At 42.6% G+C, this 17,256-nt stretch overlaps 1 protein-coding gene across 6 annotated transcripts in view; it reads right to left on the reverse strand.

Moving 5' to 3' along the window:
- Positions 1-17,256, reverse strand: part of zufsp (zinc finger containing ubiquitin peptidase 1) — a 75,686-nt gene that overhangs the window by 42,953 nt on the left and 15,477 nt on the right. For all 6 annotated transcript variants that reach the window (XM_073057444.1, XM_073057443.1, XM_073057446.1 and 3 more), the window contains 2 exons: positions 16,873-16,982; positions 10,272-10,440 (listed from right to left, as the gene is read on the reverse strand). In XM_073057444.1, the coding sequence (XP_072913545.1) occupies positions 10,272-10,440; positions 16,873-16,982 (279 nt within the window). The remainder of the gene's footprint in view (positions 1-10,271; positions 10,441-16,872; positions 16,983-17,256) is intronic.

The raw sequence follows: 17,256 nt of genomic DNA on the forward strand, positions 1-17,256 counted from the left end.
TGGAGGAGGTTCTTTTGGGAGGAGCTTGGAAAGGCCCTTGTGACTCCTTTTATGCAAAGGCAACACCACCTTCCCCTCACAGCAGCCTCAGCAGCACTGGTAAGGGCAGAGCAGCGATCTGAACCTGGCCCTGATCAACAAGAAGTCCCATGAGAAGCCAACACAAGGGGACAGAAGAGAAGGAGATGCAACTTCTGCTCTGAAAAAAGAGACTGCAAAACAGGGACAACTTGCTGCAAATGTGGGAAACACATGTGCAAGGGCCACACACGCAAGGTTTCCTACCACTGCTTTGAATGCGAAGACTCATTTGCAAACAGCAATTATTTTTTGTTTTGTTTGTTCCAGAATGTTCTTGCTATTTTCAGTTTCAATAAAATATATTTAAAACATTATGGCTGTTATGTTTTCATGTCTTAGGTAAAATAGGACATGATTTTGTGTGATAGTACATGTTTTTTCTCCATAAACGAGTGGCGTAAAGCCTAAAAAATATATTCTCCCTGTTCTCTGAAACATTAAGGATTAATCACCCATTTATTAATGTCAGATAGGCTATTTATACGTTCTAAATAGATCTGTGGTTCAAAATTTGGTTTAGACACTTGTTATGAGGGGATTCTTGGGCCAGGTCAAAATTGACCCAGACCATACTGTGAAGGCATAGAATATGAACAGTATGTAAGGGTTAACTGGGCCAAAATGTACTTCTCCCAATGTGTCCCAATTAACTGGAATCTACTATATTCACAAGTATTCAGTAACAAGATAAAGGATAACAAGTTAAAAGAACTAGAATTACTAAATTTTACGTTAGAAGCAGATATATTAGGGACATTTAAGAAACTCGTAGATAAGCTCAGGGATGATAGAAAACTGAAGGGAAGGGTTAAATTGAGCATGACACAACATCTTGGGCTAAAGTGACTTGTACTGTGCTGTGGTGGTCTATATTCTAAAAATGAGAACATTGTTTTCACTTAAATAATAAGATACTGGCCACTTTTTGAGTTACTACCACCTTAAATAATAAGATATTGTGGGTGGAAAATATTGTTAGTTAAAGATTTTGACAGACAAAGGGTTAATATTGGTTTTGAGCGTAGAAACCAGTCTGCAGCTTAGTTTGTTATAAATATGACCTTGGATTTCAGCAGAGACAACTCTTAAATACTTGCTGTTGCTTATCTTGTATTCAACTCAAGGATATGAGACACATAATTTAATAATACAAAGTTGCACACAAGACTGATTTTTTTTAATTTTTGGCTGTTGCTATGGGTATACAGTGGTATGCAAAAATTTGGGTACCCCTAGTCAAAATTTCTGTTACTGTGAATAGCTAAGCGAGTAAAAGATGACCTGATTTCCCAAAGGCATAAAGTTAAAGATGACACAATTCTTTAATATTTTAAGCAAGATTACTTTTTTATTTCCATCTTTTACAGTTTCAAAATAACAAAAAAGAAAAAGGGCCCGAAGCAAAAGTTTGGGCACCCTGCATAGTCAGTACTCAGTAACACCCCCTTTGGCAAGTATCACAGCTTGTAAATACTTTCCGTAGCCAGCTAAGAGTCCTTCAATTCTTATTTGGGGGATTTTCACCCATTCTTCCTTGCAAAAGGCTTCTAGTTCTGAGAGATCCTTGGGCCGTCTTGCATGCACTGCTCTTTTGAGGTCTATCCACAGATTTTCGATGATGTTTAGGTCAGGGGACTGTGAGGGCCTTCGCAAAACCTTCAGCTTGCGCCTCATGAGGTAGCCCATTGTGGATTCTGAGGTGTGTTTAGGATCATTATCCTGTTATAGAAGCCAACCTCTTTTCATCTTCAGCTTTTTTACAGATGGTGTGATGTTTGCTTCCAGAATTTGCTGGTATTTAATTGAATTCATTCTTCCCTCTACCAGTGAAATGTTCCCCATGCCACTGGTTGCAACACAAGCCCAAAGCATGATTAATCCACCTCAACAGTTGGAGAAGTGTTCTTTTCATGAAATTCTGCACACTTTTTTGGCTCATTGTGGCCAAAAAGTTCTATTTTAACTTCATCAGTTCACAGGACTTGTTTCCAAAATGCATCAGGCTTGTTTAGATCAAGACGTACAAAAAAGTTGGATGAACTCAGCAGGTCGGGCAGCATCCTCTGAAAGAAGCAATCAACGTTTTGTGTTGAGACCCTTCGTCAGGACTAAAGAAGGAGGGGGCAGGGGCCCTATAAAGAAGGTGGGAGGAGGGTGGAAAACCAATCAGAGGAAAGATCAAGGGGTGGGGGAGGGGAAGCAGGGAGGGGATAGGCAGAAGAGGTGAAGAAGGAATGTAAGGGGAAAGCACTATGGGTAGTGGAAGAAGGCAGAGTCATGAGAGGTGATAGGCAGCTAGAAGAGGAGACAGGGTGAAGGTGGGATGGGGGAAGGGAGAGGGAGGGAATTACCAGAAGTTGGAGAATTCCATGTTCATACCAAGGGGATGGAGACTACCCAGACGGTATAACTCAACTCTCCTTCACATTGCCACTCACTTCAACTCTCCTTCACATTCCCATTTGGATATGTTCATACATGGCCTCCTCTACCGCCATGATGAGGCCAAACTTCGGATGGAGAAACAACATCTCATTTGACCACAGCATCTGCAGTATACTTTGTGTTAGGCTTGTTTAGATGTTCCTTTGCAAACTTCTGATGCTGAAGCTTGTGGTAAGGATGCAGGAAAGGTTTTCTTCTGATGACTCTTCCAGGAAGGTCATATTTGTGCAGGTGTCACTACACAGTAGGACAGTACACCACCACTCCAGAGTCTGCTAAATCTTCTGGAAGGTTTTTTGCAGTCAAACGGGGGTTTTGATTTGCCTTTCTAGCTATCTTACAAGCAGTTCTCTTGGAAAGGTTTCTTGGTCTTCCAGACCTCAACTTGACCTCCACCGTTCCTGTTAACAGCCATTTCTTAATTACATTATGAACTGAGGAAACAGCTACCTGAAAACACTTTGCTATCTTCTTATAGCCTTCTCCTGTTTTGTGGGCATCATTTATTTTAATTTTCAGAGTGCTAGGCAGCTGCTTAGAGGAGCCCATGGCTGCTGATTGTTGGGACAAGGTTTGTGGAGTCAAGGTATTTATAAAGCTTTGAAATTTGCCTTTCCTAACGATGATTATGAACAAGTCATAGCCCTAACAAGCTAATTAAGGTCTGAGACATTGGTAAAAGTTATCTGAGAGCTCAAATCTCTTGGGGTGCCCAAACCTTTGCATGGTGCTCCTTTCCTTTATTTCCACTCTAAAATTGTACAAAACAAAACTAATACACTAACCTTGCTTAAAATGTTGAAAAGAATGTTTCACCTTTAAGACTTTTGGAGATCAGTTCATCTTCTACTCACTTAACGATACACAGTAACAGAAATTTTGACCGGGGTGCCCAAACTTTTGCATGCCACTGTAGTTTATTAGAAGAGAACTACATGTGAACCTAGCTTATCTTTTCTAACTCACAAGGTTAATCGAATAGCCTTTGCGTATGCTATTGATTTGTACAAGCATAAATGGAGCTGTGCTCTCTGCATTGTTTGGAGTTCAAGCTCACTGTTGGAGGTTCTACTCCCATGATACCGTGAATAAAGCTCTCTTTACTTTGAAGTCCGTGTCTAATTTAGTTGCGATCAACTTTAGTCATATTTCTTTAGCAAACCAATATCCCTAACAATTTGGCGACGAGGATGGGATCCGTATAGATACAGGATCCAAGTGAACCCTGATAATAGTAAATTTCTCTGACAATGTGAGGTATGCTTGGGGAAAGTCTGACTGTGAGCCGCTGTGAGTACCTGTGAGACAAGACCAGTGGGGCAAGACTGGTGCAGATGAGGGGCCCACCTGGCCGGTGACCATCCCTGAGCGCCTGGAGAGGGACAAGATGGAAGATGGAAGACAGGGTCCGAGGCACACAGGGTGTCCACTGAATAGTCAAATTAAAGGTACTTTGAAGACTGAGATAAATTCTGGCCGGAGAAGGGTTAGGAAATTGTATTGTGATTGAAAGCTAACTGTGATTACAGGTTGACCTAAAACAGGTAAGAAATGGGTAGCGATGAAAGCAAATGCACCAAAGCCAGCGGCACGATGCCAGAGAGAAGAGACACAGCCTCGAGGCCTGTCGATCCATGAATAAACACGCTGAGAAAAGGGTAAAGCCGTATAAGAAGACAACGCGACTTCTGGGTGAGCTCCTGGTGCATCCAGTATGGCTGGAAACTGGAGACAGCAGGTCTGTGATTACTTTTCTAGTGATTTAAACAGATGGAGCTAAGGGAAACTGCCCACTTTACTAAGCTATGGAGGCTCCTTTGATTAAAGAAAATTGGTTACTGGAAAAGTGAGACCAAAGGAAGGGACAGGGTCCCGAATTGGGATTTGGAATACCATATATATATATAACCATATAACAATCACAGCACGGAAACAGGCCATTCCGGCCCTCCTAGTCCGTGCCGAACTCTTAATCTCACCTAGTCCCACCTACCCGCACTCAGCCCATAACCCTCCACTCCTTTCCTGTCCATATATCTATCCAATTTTACCTTAAATGACACAACTGAACTGGCCTCTACTACTTCTACAGGAAGCTCATTCCACACAGCTATCACTCTCTGAGTAAAGAAATACCCCCTCGTGTTTCCCTTAAACTTTTGCCCCCTAACTCTCAAATCATGTCCTCTCGTTTGAATCTCCCCTACTCTCAATGGAAACAGCCTATTCACGTCAACTCTATCTATCCCTCTCAACATTTTAAATACCTCGATCAAATCCCCCCTCAACCTTCTACGCTCCAATGAATAGAGACCTAACTTGTTCAACCTTTCTCTGTAACTTAAGTGCTGAAACCCAGGTAACATCCTAGTAAATCGTCTCTGCACTCACTCTAATTTATTGATATCTTTCCTATAATTCGGTGACCAGAACTGTACACAATATTCCAAATTTGGCCTTACCAATGCCTTGTACAATTTTAACATTACATCCCAACTTCTGTACTCAATGCTCTGATTTATTGGAAGGCCAGCGTTCCAAAAGCCTTCTTCACCACCCTATCTACATGAGACTCCACCTTCAGGGAACTATGCACTGTTATTCCTAGATCTCTCTGTTCCACTGCATTCCTCAATGCCCTACCATTTACCCTGTATGTTCTATTTGGATTATTCCTGCCAAAATGTAGAACCTCACACTTCTCAGCATTAAACATCTGCCAACGTTCAGCCCATTCTTCTAACCGGCATAAATCTCCCTGCAAGCTTTGAAAACCCACCTCATTATCCACAACACCTCATCGGCATACTTACTAATCCAATTTACCACCCCATCATCCAGATCATTTATGTATATTACAAACAACACTGGGCCCAAAACAGATCCCTGAGCCACCCCGCTAGTCACCGGCCTCCATCCCGATAAACAATTATCCACCACTACTCTCTGGCATCTCCCATCTAGCCACTGTTGAATCCATTTTATTACTCCAGCATTAATACCTAATGACTGAACCTTCTTAACTAACCTTCCATGTGGAACTTTGTCAAAGGCCTTGCTGACTAACCTTCCATGTGGAACTTTGTCAAAGGCCTTGCTGACTAACCTTCCATGTCATTCAATGTCTGTAGTGAGATGCTGAAGATGTTCTATAGGTCAGTTGTGGAGAGCACCCTCTTCTTTGTGGTGGCGTGTTGGGGAGGCAGCATTAAGAAGAGGGACGCCTCACGTCTTAATAAGCTGGTAAGGAAGGCGGGCTCTGTCGTGGGCAAAGTACTGGAGAGTATAACATCGGTAGCTGAGTGAAGGGCGCTGAGTAGGCTACGGTCAATTATGGAAAACCCTGAACATCCTCTACATAGCACCATCCAGAGACAGAGAAGCAGTTTCAGCGACAGGTTGCTATTGATGCAATGCTCCTCAGACAGGATGAAGAGGTCAATACTCCCCAATGCCATTCGGCTTTACAATTCAACCGCCAGAAGTAAGATATGTTAAAGTGCCGGGGTTGATTGTATTTAATGTATTTAAGTAAACTACTTAAGAACTTTTTAAAAGCTATTATTAATGCTTTTTGAGAGAGTGATTTAGAGGCATATCATATTTTTACTGAGTTAAGTATTGTATGTAATTAGTTTTGCTACAACAAGTGTATGGGACATTGGAAAAAATGTTGAATTTCCCCATGGGGATGAATAAAGTATCTATCTACCTATCATGTGGAACTTTGTCAAAGGCCTTGATGTGATGTTTTAATACATGGGAATAAATTGTCAAAAGGCACTAGCCACCAAAACCTAAACCCAAGATGGAGGAGGAAAAAGTACAAAAAATGGAAGTCGATTCTCTTTGCCCACTCAGGCTTTCTCCCCCATGGGACTCTATCCTAAGCTTCCAGATGATGGGCTGCCAGTACATCTTATTATGGAAGCAGCAATGTCTGGCACAGCTGCTGCGCAACATAGAGCCCGACAGCTCCGACGACAAATACAATCGTCGCAGTCCTATTCAGGGAACCTGCTTCCCTCGTATGAACAGGTTTCGAGCACAGCGAATGTTTCAGCTCCCATGGATCAGGAACAGTCACAACCTGTGGACATTACACAGAGTGTAGGGGCGCACATGTGGTCACAGACCAAGAGAGTACAGCCTAAGGAGCAGTAGCAGGACTTAAAAATAGCCATAGAGAAAGTGAGCTACCTGATAGTACAACCCATACACAGGTACCCCAAATAATGGTAGGATATATATTTATCCTTAATAACCCTCACAGAGGTTAGGAATATAATCAGTGACAACCTAACCCTATCAGGAAACCTATCGCATTCCATAGTTGTCCAGTAAAAATGTATGAAATTTTAACCCTTTACCCAGAGATGGGCAGTGATGCCAGCGGATTGCCAATGGCAGCGCCTGATCCACCCACAAACAATGAATCGCTGTACCCTGAGGAACAAATGGCGATTGGTCCCGAATGCAGATGGAGGTGAAGACAACCCCAGTATACAGCCAGACATAGAACAGGCCACAGACACAATCCTAGCAGGGGCCAGTCAGTACAGTGATTTTGGGGAGTTCATGAGATGCCAAGAGAAAAAGGGTGAGCCTGTAACAGATCTCATTTTGCAGTTCAAAGATGCGTGGGAAAATATTGCAGGAATACAACTGGAACAGAATGGACGTTTAGCGGTGCAAACCTTTTAAAATTGTTTGCGACTCGAAGTAACACACTCATTCAAATTGATGACGGAGATAAGAAAAAGCCAAGGCTCAGGATGGAGAGCATTATAATCTGTGCTTTATGGGCCACATTTTTTTTTTTAGCCCGGAATGGATAGCCGTCAAAATACACTATACCCTTCTCAGATAAATAGCTTCCTGGAAGGAGAGCACTGCATACCTCATATATCCCTGGGAACAAAGCTCCCTCTAAGCCTAAATATCTGGGTCCGATGGTGAAACCGTTAGAAGAGCAAACTCGGAGCACCCTTCCAACTGGCGTAACCGATTTTGCTCTGATAGTGACAAATCCTCAAGACTCTCCCTTTTAGGCACAATATTGCAAACCCAAAGCCGGACAGGCTGCATGAATGGCTGTTTGTGCAAGATTTGCAGACTGTCAGCTGGATGGTACAGGCCATTTCCCCAATTGTACTGGACACAAATGCCATTTCGGTCTCTCTATCATACAAATCTAATTCTTTTTACCGATGGTTCATGGTGCAAACCTGATGATTTTGAGACATGAGGTATTGGAAGTGGGTTTCCTCCCTTCAGGAACACCGCACAAGCAGCTGAGCCAATTGCTCTCACTAGAACCTGCACCTTAGCTGAAGGTAAAACTGTGAATATCTGTATCATTTATGAATCTGCACTTTGACTATACAGACTTTGTACATATGCCAGCAAGTGGGGGACATAAATATCCATTAGTAATAATGGACATGTTTTCCAAATGGATAGAGGCCTTTCCCCGACGAAAAGATGACACCAGGACAGTAGTTAAATTACTGATGAAGGAGATTATTCCACAATTCGGAATTACTTGTTAAGTTTAATAGTGATAGAGGAACGCACTATACAGGGAAATTAACTAAAGCATTGGACAAGACATGGGGTTCTCCTGGGAGTAGCATGTGCCCTACCAACCACAATCATTGGGAATAGTGGAAAGGATTAATGGAGGACTGAAAGACTCTGGCCAAAGTATGCCAAAAGGCGTGTTTCAAATGGCCTGAGGCGCTGCCGATTACGTACTCTGTATACCTTGAAAAATCATGTTAACAGGACCGCTATGTTGCCCCCTTTTGAAGCATTGATGGGTAGATCTAGACCCCTTTTGACAAGTGCCCAAATAGTGCTGAAATGGACTGATGAAAAAACCCTGGATATGGTAAATGCTCTAGTCAAAGAATAATTGAAGGAAAAGTGACCGCAGCCCTACCCAAACTTGGGGAGGGAAATACCAATCCATTTAAACCAGATTATTATGTAGATATTAAATCACCGGAAAAAGACTCTCTCCCTCCCTCACCAGGTGGAAGGGACCCTATCATATACTGCTACCCACCCAAACCGTGGTCAAAGTACAAGGCAAGGCTGACTGGCTGCACGGAATCAAGTGTAAGCTGTATCATCCCTCTCTTCCGGAATCCGATAGTGCACTGGAAAACTGAAGGAAAGTGAAGTGGCCAATGATATATGGACTTACTTGCCTTATCACTTTAGCGTCTAGACTCACCTGTGCTTATAATAAACATTTAGGCTTAACTGCTGGAGTAGGAGCCACTCAAACTGTGGCCTTGCAAAACAGGAGGGCTTAGATATTACTTTAGCTGAGAAAAGAGGAACGGGACAGGAACGCTGGACGTATATTCCTGGTGAATCTGAAAACATTTAGTTAACCATATCCAGAGAAGTGTAAAACAGATACGTAAGATCGGAAAAAAATTCCATAACTACAACACTCCTGGGAGCTGGGGGCCCTTCGGGAACATCTTTGGTGGCTGGTGGAGAGTGCTAGTACATTCTGGAATTATTAATGCTTTAGTAACAGTGTGTTTTGAGCACTCAACTCAGATGTGCAACCCTACCCCGTTTAACAAATTGCCCCGTTTCTATGTTCCCTTGCTGGTACTTCTGACCCAGAGTATAATGAAGAGGAACCTTTACGATGAGACCCCTTCCAGCGGGTTATCAGGTCCCATAAGCTATTTCTGACATTTATAGTTGATCTTGTGATCAAAAAGGAGGGGACTGTGGAGGAAAATATTGTGAGTTATAGATTTTGATAAGACAAAGGGTTAATATTGGCTTTAATTGTGGAAAAGCTGTTTGCAGCTTGCCTGTTATAGATTTGGCCTCGTCTTTCAGCAGAGACGATTCTTAGATTACATATTTGCAGTTGCTTATCTTGTAAGAATCCAACTCAAGGATATGAGATAAATAGTTTGTTAATACAAAGTTGTACACAGGACTGAATTTTTAATTTTTGGCTGTTGCTATGGGTATAGTTTATCACAAGGGCACTGCATGTGAATATAGCTTACCTTTTCCAATTGACAAGGTTGGTCAAATAGCCTTTGCTTTTGCAGTTGATTTGTACAGGCATAAAAGGAGCTGTGCTCTAGTTTGCACTCACTGTTGGAGGTTCCATTCTCCGTGATATCGGGAATAAAGCTTTCTTTACTTCGAAGATCACGTCTAATTTAGTTGCAAACAACTTTAATCGAGCTTCCCTAGCAAATTAATTTCCCTAACACCAAAGCCACAACTGGGACCTCTGTGGAGATTTCTACTTATTTGTTTGGTATTAGTGTGCAGTAAGCCCTTCTGGCCCTTTGAGCCACACAACCCCAACACACCTGCTTTAACCCTAACCTAATCATGGGGCAATTTACAATGGCTAATTAACCTACTAGGTATGTATTTGGACTACAAGACCCAGAGAAAACCATGCATTCCATGGGGATGACATACAGAGCAGTGCCGGAATTGAACTCTGAACTCTGAAACGTACAGAGCAGCGCTGGAATTGAACTTCAAACTCTGAAATGCCTCAAGCTGTAAAAGTGCTGCATTACCAGAGTTTGTCCTTTTACAGATACCTCTACCAGGAGAGAAAAAAATTCCCCTTATTTCTAGAACTCAAGAGGCTAAACCTGGTTTATTACAGCAATAGCTTCACAAAGCAGCCATGAAAATTTTGCTTAAGATGTAAAATTTAAAGATTGAACCAATCATACCCCACGTCTTAGTTCTGCCATCATCTTCCCCCAATGCTAGTGCTTCCATTACTTCTGCTCTCCGTCGATGGTAGTCTGCAGGTTTCATTTCACCCCGGCAAACAGCCCTATCCATATTTTCCAGTGTCTGTTGTTTGTACCCTCCACGATTATCCAATCCATACAGCTTCTACGAGGGGAAAAAAATGCAATTATTTCAGCTTTCAGTTAACTTTGAAATAACTTTACAATAACTGAGAAGGCTCGGCATTTCTACAGATGTACAGTAGAGATCATTCTAACTGGTTGCATGACCGTCTGGTATGGAGGGGCCACAGCACAGATTCGGAAAAAGTTGTAAACTTAGCCAGCTCTATCATTGGCATGAGCCTCGCCAGCATTGAGGACATCTTCAGCAAGGTGGCATCATCCATCAGTAAGAACCCCAATCACCCAGGACATGCCCTCTTCTCATTACTACAATCAAGGAGGAAGTACAGGAACCTGAAGACACTCAAAATTTACCAACAGCTTCTTCCCCTCTGCTATCAGATTTCTGAGTGGACATTGAACCAACATACATTAACTCAGTATTTCTTAGTCTCTTTTTGCATTAATTATTTTATATACATTTCTTATTGTAATTTATAGTTTTTTTAATTATGTATTGCACTGTACTGCTGCAGCAATCAAAAGATTTCACAACGTTTAGCAGAAATACAGGGATATGAAACCTGATGCTGATTTTAAGAATTCTAGTCAGGCAACGTGAACTGGTATCAATTATGTGAACAGGTAATGAATGGCCAAGGAGATATGGAGCATGTGCAACATGTACAGTCAGTAGCTTATTTATTAGGTATGCATGCTTGTTAATGCTAATACTATTGGAGAATAAAGTTGCAACGTTTGCTGTGTGGCCAGCCTTGCGTTTGCTATTTGCTATGTATACAATTTATTAGCCAGAATGTAATCTCTGTATTGCCTCTGTACTATTGAACACATCAGTGCCTTGAGAATGTAGCTAACAGTGAAAGTAAGCTCAGTGCCTTAAGAATGTAGCTAACAGTGAAAGTAAGCATGTAGAGATAACAGTGGTAGATGGGATCGTGGAGTGGTGGGATGGTGTGGGGACCAGTCAAGGCCGGGAAGGGGGACACGTGTTCCAGGGAGTAGACTAGAGCAAGTATGGGCTATGGAGTGGTGTGATGGTATGAAAACCAGTCAAAGCCAGGAAGGGGGACACGTGTTCCAAGGAGTAGACTAGACAGGATCGTGCGATGGTGTGAGAACCAGTCAAGGCACTAGAACAAGTATATGCTAATGAAACTAAGATAAGAAATTACTATAAAGAATACTGTGAACTAGGCTCGGCAAGCAATTAGTGAGATGTTCATTAATTGTCTCAGCTTTTGTTTGCAAATAAAGGCTTAAATTTCTTGAAGAATCTTCTGCGTCTCCTGGTTATTTCAAGAAACCACGACAATACCTAATCAGCTAATCATGTGGCAGCAACTCTGCACAAAAGCATGCAGACGTGGCCAAGAGGGCATCACCTCTCATCATCGATTAACAATGGGGAAGAACTGTAACCTCAGTGACATTGAACATGGAATGATTGTTGGTTCCAGACGGGGTGGCTTGAGTATCTCAAACTGCTGATCTTCTGGGATTTTCACACACGACAGTCTCTAGAGTTTACAGAGAATGATGCAAAAAAAAAAAAAAAAAAAACATCTTGTGGGGAGCAGGGGAGCAGTTCTGTGGGCAGAATTGCCTTGTTAATGAGAGAGGTCATTGGAGTTCAAGGTGACTAACTCAAGGAACCGTGTGCAGAAGAGCATCTCTGAATGCACAACATGTCGAACCTTGAAATGGATGGGCCACAGCAGCAGAAGACCATGAACGTACACTCAGTGGCCACTTCATTAGGTAGAGGAGGTACTGAACATAGTGGCCCATCAAATGTTCTGCTTCTAAAAAGAGTAACTGAAGTGATACCAGTCTAAAACATAGACATAGACAAAAAGAAATGCTGCTAATCAAATCAAATTTCAAAGTAAATTTTATTAAAGTATATATACGTCACCATATACAACCCTGAGATTGCAGGAGGTACTGAATAAAGTGGCAATGGAGTGTAGGGTGAATGGGCTTCTCAGATGTCAAATATGGAAACAGTGCAGCAGGAAAAGGTGAGCTGGCATTGGAGAAGGTCCAGAGGAGATTCACAAGAATGATCCAGAGAATGAAAGGGTTGATGTATGAGGAGCATTTGATGGCTCTGGGTCTGTACTCGCTGAAGTTTAGACGAATGAGGGGCTGAATCACATTGAAACCTATCGAATATTGAAAGGGGAAGATGGAGAGGGAGAGAAACTTCAAATCCCTTGGTGTTTAAAGGAGACACCAGCACACAAGCGCAATTATGAAGAAAGCACGGCAGCACTTCTGCCCCCTTGGCATATTGACTGGCTGCATCACAGCCTGATATGGAAAGACCAATGCCCTTGAATGGAAAAATCGCACAAAAGCATACTTCCTCCAAACCAAAGCTGTAGCCATTGTCACTTGCATGGGTCCCAGCTATGCCTGCCATTTTTTTAGCTACATAGAACAGTCCATGTTCCAAGCCTAGACTGGTATTGCTCCCCAACTCTTCCTACACTACATCGATGACTGCTTTGGTGCTGCTTCCTGCACCCATGCTGAGCTCATCAATTCCATCAACTTTGTCTCCAACTTCCACCCTGTCCTCAAACTTACTTGGTCTACTTGTGACACCTCCTTCCCCTTTCTTGATCTCTCTATCTCCATCTCTGGGGACAGTCTATCTACCGATATCCTTTATAAACCCACTGACTCTCATAGTTACCTGGACTATACCTCTACCCACACTGTCACTTTCCCTTTTCTCAGTTCCTTAACTCCACCATATCTGCTCTCAGGATGATGAGGTTTTTCATTCCAGAAATAATGATATGTCCTCCTCCTTCACAAAAAGGGGCTTCCTTCCTCCACCATCAACTCTGCCCTCACCCGCATCTTTTCCATTTTGCGGACATCTACCCTGACCTCATCCTCCCACAGCTACACTAGGGATAGGGTTCCTCTTGTCCTCACCTACCACCTCACTAGCCTTCAGCACATAACTCTCCAGAATTTCCACCACCTCCAGCAGGATCCCACCGCCAAGTGCATCTTTCTTCCCTCCTCCCTCACTACCATTCTGGGCCTCAATAGTGCTTGCAGGTGAGACAACACTTCACCTACAAGTCTGTTTGGGTCATCTACTGTATCTGGTGCTCCCAGTGTGGCCTTCTGTATAAGAACATATGAAATAGGAGCAGGAGTCGGCCACCTGGCCCATCGAGCCTGCTCTGCCATTCAATAAGAGCATGGCTGATCTGGTCGTGGACTCATCTCCACCTACCTGCCTTTCCCCATAATCCTTAATTCCCCTAATATGCAAAAATCTATCCAACCTTGTCTTAAATATATTTACTGAGGTAGCCTCCACTACTTCATTGGGCAGAGAATTCCACAGATTCACTACTCTTTGGGAAAAGCAGTTCCTCCTCATCTCTGTCCTAAATTTACTTCCCCGGATCTTGAGGCTATGTCCCCTAGTTCTAGTCTCACCCACCAGTGCAAACAACATTCCTACCTCTATCAATCCCTTTCATAATTTTATATGTTTCTATAAGATCTCCTCTCATTCTTTTGAATTCCAGCGAGTATAGTCCTGATCTCTTCTCATAGTCTAACCCTCCCCCATCTCTGGAATCTACATGGTGAACCTCCTCTGCACTGCCTCCAAAGCCAGTAGATCCTTCCTCAGGTAAGGAGATCAGAACTGCACACAGTACTCCAGGTGCGGCCTCACCAGTACCCTGTATAGTTGCAGCATAACCTCCCTGCTCTTAAATGCAATCCCTTTACTAATGAAGGCCAACTTTCAATTTACCTTCTTGATAGCCTGCTGCGCCTGTAAACCAACCTTTTGCAATTCCTGCAGACACACTCCTAATTCCTTCTGCACAGCAGCATGCTGTAATCTTTTACCATTTAAATAATAATCTGATCTTCATTTCCTTATGTAGTGGCTGACCTCACAATTACCAACATTGTACTCTATCTGCCAGACCCTTGCCCACTCACATAACCTAACTACATCTCTCTGCAGACTCGCCATATCCTCTGGACAATTTGCTTCACCACTCACCCTGATTGCGAACCAGAGAAACACCTGTGTATCCGAACTCTCTGCTTTCTATTAGTTAACCAATCCTCTATCCATGCTAATACATCACCCCCAACTCTATGCATCCTTATCTTATGGACAAGTCTTTTATGTGGCACCTTATTGAACGCCTTCTGGAAATCCAAGTAAATAACATCTGTCTCTTCCTCTCTATCCACTGCGCTTCTTATATCCTCAAAGAACTCCAGTAAGTTTGTCAAACAGGAGCCACCTGTGTCTGCCTGACGGATCCATTTCTTTTCAGATGCCTCGCTATTTAATAATAGCTTCAAGCATTTTCCCAACTACAGAAGTTAAACTAACTGGCCTATAGTTACCTATTGATGAGACATGCCGATAACTTCATTCAACTCCCCTCGCCCCTTCATTGAACTGTTCCCACAACCTATGGACTCAATAATAGACAATAGACAGTAGGTGCAGGAGTAGGCCATTCGGCCCTTCTAGCCAGCACTGCCATTCACTGTGATCATGGCTGATCATACACAATCAGTACCCCGTTCCTGCCCTCTCCCCATATCCCTTGACCCCGCTATCTATAAGAGCTCTATCTAACTCTTTCTTGAATGCATCCAGAGACTTGGCCTCCACTGCCTTCTGGGGCAGAGCATTCCACATATCCACCACTCTCTGGGTGAAAAAGTTTTTCTGCATCTCTGTTCAAAATGGCCTACCCCTTATTCTTAAACTGTGGCCTCTAGTTCTGGATTCACCCATCAGCGGGAACATGCTTCCTGCCTCCAGCGTGTCCAATCCCTTAGTAATCTTATATATTTCAATCAGATCCCCTCTCATCCTTCTAAATTCCAGTGTATACAAGCCCAGTCGCTCCAATCTTTCAACATATGACAGTCCCACCATTCCAGAAATTAACCTTATGAACCTACGCTGCACTCCTTCAATAGCAAGAGTGTCCTTCCTCAAATTTGGAGACCAAAACTGCACAAAATACTCCAGGTGGGGTCTCACCAAGGCCCTGTACAGCTGCAGAAGGACCTCTTTACTCCTATACTCAATTCCTCTTGTTATAAAAGCCAGCATGCCATTAGCTTTCTTCACTGCCTGCTGTACCTGCATGCTTGCTTTCATTGACTGATGTACAAGAACACCTAGATCTCGTTGTACTTCCCCTTTTCCTAACTTGACTCCATTTAGATAGTAATCTGCCTTCCTGTTCTTGCCACCAAAGTGGATAACCTCACATTTATCCACATTAAACTGCATCTGCCATACATTTGCCCACTCACCCAACCTGTCCAAGTCACCCTGCATTCTCATAACATCCTCCTGACATTTCACACTGCCACCCAGCTTTGTGTCATCAGCAAATTTGCTAATGTTACTTTTAATCCCTTCATTGACTCACCCTCAAGGACTCTTCATCTCATACTCTTGATATTTAATGTTTATTTATTTATTATTATTTTCCTCTTTTGTATTTGAACAGTTGGTTGTCTTTTGCACATGGGTTGTTTGTTTGTTGGCTGTGGTCTTTCACTGATTCTATTGTGGTTCTTGGATTTACTCACAGGAGAAACAAATCTCAGGGTTGTATCTGGTGATACATACATACTTCGAAAGTAAATCTGGAACTTTGAAAATAGGGTTGAACAGATAGCCGGTACCATCAGGCAAGTGGTCCGAGAGTCTTGGGTCCATGCTGCCAGGCCCGGGAGAAGCCATCGGGCTCCTGGTCCGGCTTCACTCACCTCAGCACTGAACTGGCTCCATGGCTGCAGGCTCCTCCCTTTCGGAGGCTCTGTGGTTCATGTTCTGTATTATTATTTGACAAACAAGGGAAAAATCTGCAGGTGCTGGAAATCCAAGCAACACACACAAAATGCTGGAAAGCTTTCCAAAAAGCTGTATGGGAGAACACTTTAAAATAATCATAGCTGGATACAGTTTCATCACATATACAGTACTGCGCAGAAGTTTTAGACACAGGTAAAAAAATTGCAATAGATACTTCCAAAAATAATGAAATAAAAAGTTTGTAAATATCAAAAAAACCAATAAAGAGCAGTAGACAGTACAAAAACTACCGTAAATCAAATCAATACTTGGTGCAACCACCTTTTTCCTTTAAGGCTGCATCAATTCTCTAAGGAATACTGTTACGCAGCTTTATAAGAAAATCGACTGGTCGATGGTTCCAAGCATCTTGGAGAACTTGCCACAGTTCTGCTTGCTTCCGTCTCTTCAGGGAATCCCAGACAGACTTGATGATGTTGAGATCAGGCCTCGGACACCATGTAAAAGATGCAGCGTGCCTAACACCTACACACAGTACTGTAGCTGAAAAATGCTTAGATGCTGTCAACAAATTAAATATTGATACACGTTTTCCACAAATACCTGAAGCTTTTGAAATTCCTCTTGCTCTCTTTTTGTTTCAAATAACCTGCTTCGCTGATTCTCCTCTTCCTGTAGTCGCTGAGCAAACTGACGATCGGCCAATGCACATTCTAGAGATAAATCACTGAATGAAGACAAGCATCTGCACACAAAATACATGCGTATCGCACAAACTTCCCTTGCTGTGTACTTTCACATGCTGGAATAAAACAACATCGTTTTACATCTATTCTGGTTGATAATCATTCATTGAATTAATTTCATGAGAATTATCCTAGTAATGAAAGGAGTTACGTATGAGGAGCATTTCATGGCCTATACTCAAATTTATCAGAATGGGGCAGTGGGGAGGGGGATCTCATTGAAATCTATCAGATATTGAAA

Source organism: Hemitrygon akajei, chromosome 9 (assembly GCF_048418815.1).
Source record: "Hemitrygon akajei chromosome 9, sHemAka1.3, whole genome shotgun sequence".
Lineage (NCBI taxonomy): Eukaryota > Metazoa > Chordata > Chondrichthyes > Myliobatiformes > Dasyatidae > Hemitrygon > Hemitrygon akajei.